The sequence below is a fragment of the Humulus lupulus genome, chromosome 6, assembly GCF_963169125.1.
Source record: "Humulus lupulus chromosome 6, drHumLupu1.1, whole genome shotgun sequence".
Taxonomy (NCBI): Eukaryota; Viridiplantae; Streptophyta; class Magnoliopsida; order Rosales; family Cannabaceae; genus Humulus; species Humulus lupulus.
This window is the reverse complement of record NC_084798.1, coordinates 86,163,151-86,170,471: the sequence shown is the minus strand read 5'-3', so window position 1 is coordinate 86,170,471 and position 7,321 is coordinate 86,163,151. Positions and strand designations below refer to the sequence as shown.

The 7,321-nt window shown below is 39.6% G+C and overlaps 1 protein-coding gene and 1 non-coding gene across 2 annotated transcripts; one reads left to right on the top strand and one right to left on the bottom strand.

Annotated features, from left to right (window-relative positions):
* Nucleotides 1-414: 414 nt before the first annotated feature.
* Nucleotides 415-1,434, bottom strand: LOC133785270 (uncharacterized). Its single transcript, XM_062224521.1, has one exon. The coding sequence runs from the start codon at nt 1,432-1,434 to the stop codon at nt 415-417; it is 1,020 nt and encodes a 339-aa protein (XP_062080505.1).
* Nucleotides 1,435-2,453: 1,019 nt separating this feature from the next.
* LOC133787755 (small nucleolar RNA R71) lies at nt 2,454-2,560 on the top strand. The gene has a single exon (XR_009872757.1). It is a non-coding gene; the product is annotated as a small nucleolar RNA R71 (small nucleolar RNA).
* The last annotated feature ends 4,761 nt before the right edge of the window (nt 2,561-7,321 follow it).

Genomic DNA, 7,321 nt, shown 5'->3' with positions numbered 1-7,321 from the left:
CTAATCACGAATTATTTTTCCCAATGTCACATAGTCTCCAATATATTTTCCCAAGTTCCCAGAAATACCCCCAGGCTCCTCCCGAGCCGGGTATAAATCCCCACCGTGACTTTTTCGCTAAACCGCTCACTAGGATCGCCTCGAGTCACCAGCTACAAATATATCCACATAATAATGTGGTCTCAACAATTTATCACAAATAATCACGCTTCTGCCCTCAACGAGCCAAAATTACAAATATGCCCCTATAAGTTAAGCAGGGCCTACATGCATACTAATACTCATAATCATGCATCTCATATATCCATATAATCATATAAGCATGCTTATCACATAATCATGCATTTAATCATTTAAATCACACATAAACCAATTATGCCCTCCCGGCACATTAATCAAGGCCCTTAAGCCTTATTAGTAATTTTGGGTCGTTATAACTGTCGAGGGGCTGATTCCCTTTATATCAACCAAAGTCCACCCAATGTCTCTCTTGTACATACGCAACACCTTCAATAACTTCTCTACTTCAATCTCAGATAGCAAAGCAGATACAATAACAGGAAGTGTTTTATTCTCACCAAGAAACTCATACCGCAAGTGATCAGGTAAAACCTTCAACTCCAACTCTGGTGGCTTCTCCACTGAAGGTAATGGTCTCTCAGGCACTGAACCAAGCTCTTCAAAGTATTTCCTCTTCAGAGGCCCATAAGAATTCAACCACTTCGCGTACTCTATGGTCGCCTTCCCATCTTGTTCAGTCCCTTCCTCTTCTACCAAACTCAACTCACGAGGGTCTTCTACTATCTTCTTTGTCTCTACTAAACTCTCCACCACATCAACTTCGAAACAACCATCACTGGCCCCGAGATAAGTCATAGCTTTGAGTACATTAAAAACAACTTCTTCACCTTGCACTCTCAGCCTTAACTCACCCTTCTGCACATCAATCAAAGTTTTCCCTATTGCCAAAAATGGTCTTCCAAGGATGATTGGGACGTTGGCTTCCTCCTCCATATCAAGTATAATAAAGTCTGCTGGGAAGATGAACTTTTCCACTTTTACAAGGACGTCTTCTATAATACCTCGAGGATGTGGTAATGATCTGTCTGCCAGTTGTAAAGTCACTGTGGCAGGCCTTGCTTCTCCCAACTTCAATCTTCTACAAGCAGAAAGCGGCATCAGATTAATGCTCACCCCCAAATCACATAAAGCATTCATACTCTCAAAATTCCCAATAGTGCATGGTATGGTAAAACTCCCAGGATCTCCTAGCTTCTGAGGGAGTCTCCTTTGCAGAATGGTGCTGCATTCTTCAGTTAATGCCACAGTTTCGTATTCTCCCATCTTTCTCTTCTTAGACAAAATGTATTTCATGAATTTTACATAACTGGGCATTTTCTCTAAGGCCTCCGCAAATGGAATGTTGATGTGCATTTTCTTGAATACCTCCAGGAATTTAGAAAACTACTTATCCAGGTTATTCCTCCGAGGGTTGGGAATCTTGACATGATGGTCAATGCTCACTGGTGGTGTAGCTTCTTTGACTGGGAGGTCTTCAATAACCTTGTCTTCACCTTGCTTCTGTTCCATTGTGCCATGTGCCTGTTGATCCTGTTCTTTTTCTTCAACTGACTGCTCTGTGCTTGTCCCTTCATACTTCTTCCCACTTCTCAAAGTAATAGTCTGGCAATGTTCTTTTGGGTTGACTTCAGTGGTGCTAGGCAGATTACCTTGAGCTCGGTTGGCCATGAGAGTAGCCAATTGCCCCATATGGGTCTCCAAGTTTCTAATCACAGAACACGTCTCAATCATGAATTGATTAAGAACATCAGACTGAGTACCAGGCTGTCTCACAGGATTTTATTGTTGTTGCATAGGCGGTTGAGGTGGTTGTTGTTGAGGCCTGAATCTCTGTTGATAAAACCCCGGAGGTGGTTGCTAAAATGACTATTGTGGTTGTTGAAATGATGATTGGGGTTTTTGGTCATTCTTCCAAGAAAAGTTCGGGTGATTTCGCCATCCTTGATTATAGAAATTAGAGTATGGAATATTAGGCTATCTTGGAAAATTTCCAATAGCTTGTGCTTGTTCTAATGGAAAATCACATCCCCAAATTGGCACTGTTCAAAAGAATGGGGTCCCCCACATAGTTCACACATCACTTGAGCTTGCATCACTGGGGCTGCCACGATATTGTTTTGTAGCTGTTTTGTAAGAGCAGCTACCTAAGCACTAAGCATAGAGATGGCATCAATCTCATGCATTCCAGCTACTCTCTTTGGAATTCCCCTCTTGCTAGGCCACTGATAATTGTTCATGGCCATTTCTTACAACAGTTCATATGCCTCATTGGCACTCTTGCTCATAAAAGCACCCCCTGCTGCTGCATCAATGATGATGCGAGTAGTACCATACAAACCATTATAGAAATTGTGGACTAGCATCCACTTCTCATTACCATGGTGGGGACACTTTCTCAAAAAGTCTTTAAATCTCTCCCAAGCATCATAAAGAGACTCACCCTCCAACTAATAAAAATTGTTGATCTCTCCTCTCAACTTAGCTGCCTTCGTGGGAGGGAAAAACTTTGAGAGAAATTTCTGAGCGAGGTCGTTTCAGGTAGTGGTCGAATTGGGTGGCAAAGATACCAAACAATTCTTACCTCGGTCCCTCAAAGAAAATGGAAATAACCTTAATCTGATGGCATCATCGCTAACTTCATTCATTTTAAATGTCTGGCAGAGCTCAACGAAGTTAGCAAGATGCATGTTGGGGTCTTATATTGGAAATCCCCCAAACTGAACAATGGATTGAACCATTTGGAGTATGGCAGGCTTGATTTCAAAAAATTTGGCATCGACAACGGGTGGTTTGATACAAGACTGAACCCCTGTCACAGTAGGCAACACATAGTCCCGCAAACTTCTGGCTGGTGGATTCTGACCATTAGCTTGATCCTCAACATCACCCCCGTTCAATCCATTATTATTAATCATTGGATCTTCCATGATAGTCTCAACGTCTCTTTCCAACCTTTTCTTCCGTCGATTTAGTCTACAAGTCTTCTCTATGTCAGGATCAACAGGCACTCGAATAGCAAGGCCTTGGCGTCGCATAAACTACCTGTAACCTGAGATGAGAAAAATTGAGGCAATGAAAGAATTATTAAAACTGAAAATAAAATATCAAATTAAAATAAAATTCAACTATTTTAATATTAGCTAAAAACAGTCCCTGTAATGCCCCAAAATCCCTAACGAGGTTTAATGGTTGGATTAGAAGGTCGGGAGGGCCATAATTGATTTATTATTTCATTAAATGATTATGTGCATGTTTATGTGAATTATATTATTATATGATGTTAAATGCATGCATGTGGGTCCACATTTCATGATAGAGGCATTTTGTTAATTTGGCCCGTTGAGGGCATAATTGTGTATTTGCATGCATGTTGGTGATTATTGATGAGGCCACATTATAATGTGGATTTGTTCGAGTCATTCGGCATGAGACGATCTTTTAATACACGTTAGTGGTCATAACGGGGTTGATTTCAGGGCTCGGGGTGAGTCTCAGGGTAATTTGAGGATTAAAACATTATCGGGAATTAAAGGGTAATGGGATATGACTTATTGGTGTTTGAGAATATTGGGAATGACGGGAATTGGAGGGTGTTAATTATAATTAACGAGATAGGTGGGAAAGGACGATTTTGCCTTTGGAGGTTGTTTAGGGTTTTATTTAAGCTTAGGGGAAATATTGTCTTTTCACCCTAAGGATAGATATAACCATTTGAAGGCTGTAGAAACCTTGAAAAAATAGAGTATCTAGTTATTCTTCTCCTGTTCATCTTTTCTCTTCCTTTTCTCCTTGGATTTTTGAGCTTCTTTTGGGGAATCAAGCTAGGGAAGTGAATCTTGAGGGCTTAGGGTTGTGTTCCACCATTGAAGAGGTTTCTATACTTAGCTTGAGGTAAGTTTTTAACCATTAAAACTCTGGTTTTTGCCTTGTTTTTCTTTTGGTTTTCAGCTGGATTTTTAAGGTTGATAGATGAGAATTGATGGGAGTTTTGGCAAGGGTTGCTTGGGTTATGATGCTTAGGACTTTTATATATGGTTTTGGGGTTCTTTTATGAGTTTGGGTGAGGTTTAGAATCAATTCATGAAAGTTGTAAATGGAGAAGTCGAAGGAGGGAAAAACCAGGGTTGAAAACCCTGGTTGTAGCGCTACAGCGCCCAGGTATTGGCGCTACAGCGCTAGCCAGGGGGCCTTCCACTTTGCTTTTAGTGTTGGGGCGCTAGGGGGGCAGCACTACCGTGCTTTTCCAGATTCCTATTTGGAGCACTTTCGAGAGTTTTTGGCTCAGGGTTTCAATTCCTAAGGCTCGAGACCGAATCTACTCACCGTTTGGGTACTATTCGAGGTCCCGGGAGTGAGGTTTAGGTCATGAACCTTTCATTGCTCATTTTCATTGATGGAGGTTATATTTGGTTATGACTAGATGACCGCTAAGGAATCAAAGGAATCGATCAGTCTCAAGGGTCGTTCTTGTATTAATTCTCGCTCGAACCAGAGGTAAGAAAATTGCACCCCATATGTGACATGCATGGTTATTCATGAGGCATGCTAAGTGATATATATGTGGACATTGATTGCATATTAAATTCTTAGAAATTTTGCTTACTTGTGAATGGCACTAACTCATTAGTCAGAATTAGCAATGGTGTCGATATTAACTATGAAGCTGTGACTCATTAGTCAAGTTCGGCAGTAGTACTTAGCACTGATCATATGGTATTGACTTATGAGTCAAGAATGGAATTAGCGTGCTTAACGCAAGCTGAAAAGATTAGATCTAATCGACATAAGCATTATCGTCATGAGCATGAAATTCTTGATCGACCTCAAGTTCGATGAAAACTAAAAGTGCTTGTCTAGCCTAATGGCTAGTTACTTAGAGTCAGGGCCAGAAGGCCCAGGTGACTGCATCGTCACATGGCTAAGGATGCTGAGCCCAAACTAGTGACTTACTCATCAGTCACTCATTTGATTTCAAGTTAGTGACTTACTCATCAGTCACTCATCTGATTATGGCTACATGCCCCAGTATGATTATCAGAATCTTGATATTATTTGATTAGGGCTACAAGCCCCAGCATGGTTACCAGAACCTTGAAGTGATATTTACTCATCTGTTTAGGGCTATTAGCTCTGTATGATTATCATGATCATCATTTGATATTATGTACATGCAGTAATGAGTTTTCTTGCTGAGCCTTGGCTCACGGGTGCTATGTGGTGCAGGTAAAGGGAAAGAAAAGCTCACCCAGCCTTGAGTGGAGAGCTTAGGTGGCGATGTGTACATATGCGACCGCTTAATCACCACGACCAAGGTGTTTCTCAGAGGAACTAGGGGTTAACCCTATTTTTGCCGCTTAGGTCGGCAGGTTGTAATTTTTACATTGTAATGACCATTTTGTATTGTAAACAACTTGTAAACGCTTTTATGGGCCCATATACAGTTTTATGTTTTAAATAAAATATATCCTCTCCTTTTGGTCGAGTTTTTCACCTTAGCCTATTAATAACACCTAGATGCACATTTATAACCAAATGACTCGATTAGCGAGTTAAGCACGGTTCACAGTAGTGGTCTTGGAGTAACCAGGGTGTTATAGTCCCCGGCAACGGCGCCAAAAACTTGTTGTGAAAAATCCAACACGCAAGTATATGTATCATCTTTACAAGTAATAACTCATGTAAGTGAGATCGTTCCCAAAAGGACTGTAGCTAAGTACCAATTAATTGAATTTTTGTTTCTATTTGGCTATCAAAAAATGGAACGTTTAAACTAAATAATGTAAGCAATAAATAAATAACGAAACAATAAACAAGATTCAATCAAGAAATGAAATATAGGAAAATTAATTTCAATTGCTTCCACTTCCTATTTCAATAATGCAAACAAATTCTTCTTCTTCTACCTAATGTGATAGCGGAAAAAAAAAATAACCTATATTCTAATTAAGACATATAGATTCTAAATTATATGGCACTATCCTACATTTCTGAGGCATAACACACACATAATCAGCATTAAGCAATAATCCTAAAGCTACACAAGCCACACAAATACTCTCGTTTTATGTCAAAACCTATGTTTATTCAATTATAGCATTCTCAACACTCACTTTCAGATTTTGTATTGAAATCATAAATCATGCATAGGATGGCCAATCAAATACATGTAATAAGCACAAATATGAATAAATCACACATCAATAGAAGAAAAATACCGAACTTGCATTAATCCATAGAAAGCATTAGACAATCTCCATTAAAAACCCTAAATTGGAGTTTAGCTCATAATCTCCATTAAAATGTTCATAATCAAATCCATAAAAGACATAATAAAATCAAAAAATAAAAATAGTAGAGAAGAAACTAGATTCGGGGTTGTCACAATTGCTCCAAAGCTTGATCTCCAATTCTCTCTTTCTTGTTTTCTAAGTTCTAAAGGCCTCCCTAAAGAAAATCGCGATTTTTCTAATGAAAAACGATGACCTCTTAATTTTTCTGCCCCAATTCCAAAAATGCCCTTCGATAAGTGGAAAATTTGTGAATTGTACGGAAGACAATGTCGTGGGGCCACTCAGAAATTAGGATTTCTTGACTTCCTGGAAAATGGGCTCGTCGCGGCTCAAATACACCTAAGTGTCGCGGCCCAAAAAGTTGTGCCGCGGCGCTAATTGATTCTAGGACTTCAACTCTAATTCTGATATTTGACCCTCGTCGCGGCTGTAATGGACAAATTCTAGTGCCGCGACCCTAATTGGATATCCTGCATTGAACACTTTTAAGCCTGGTTTAGCACTTGTTCTCCACATTCCATTCCATTTGAACCATTCTTGTGCTTAAACCTGAAATCAAGAAAAACAAGCGTAAATCCACTCCCAATAACACTCAAATACAACAATAAAACATGAATCAAGACACATAGAAAGTAGGCTAAAAATAGCCTAACAATTGTTCTATAAGCCCATAAGACTTGTGGTAATTCTTTTGGCCACCTATCTTTAACCTCTTCGAGCCTTTTCTTAATGGAGCTCTTTAGAGCCTTGTTTACGGCTTTGACTTAACCATTTGCTTGTGGATGAGCTACTGAGCAGAAACTCTTAATTATTCTGTTTTTCTTGCAGAACTATGTGAACAACTCGTTGTCGAACTGGGTTCCATTGTCTGATACAATTTTCCTTGGTATCCCATATCTGCGAATTATGTTCTTCACCACAAAATCCAAGACTTTTTTTTAGGTGAACTT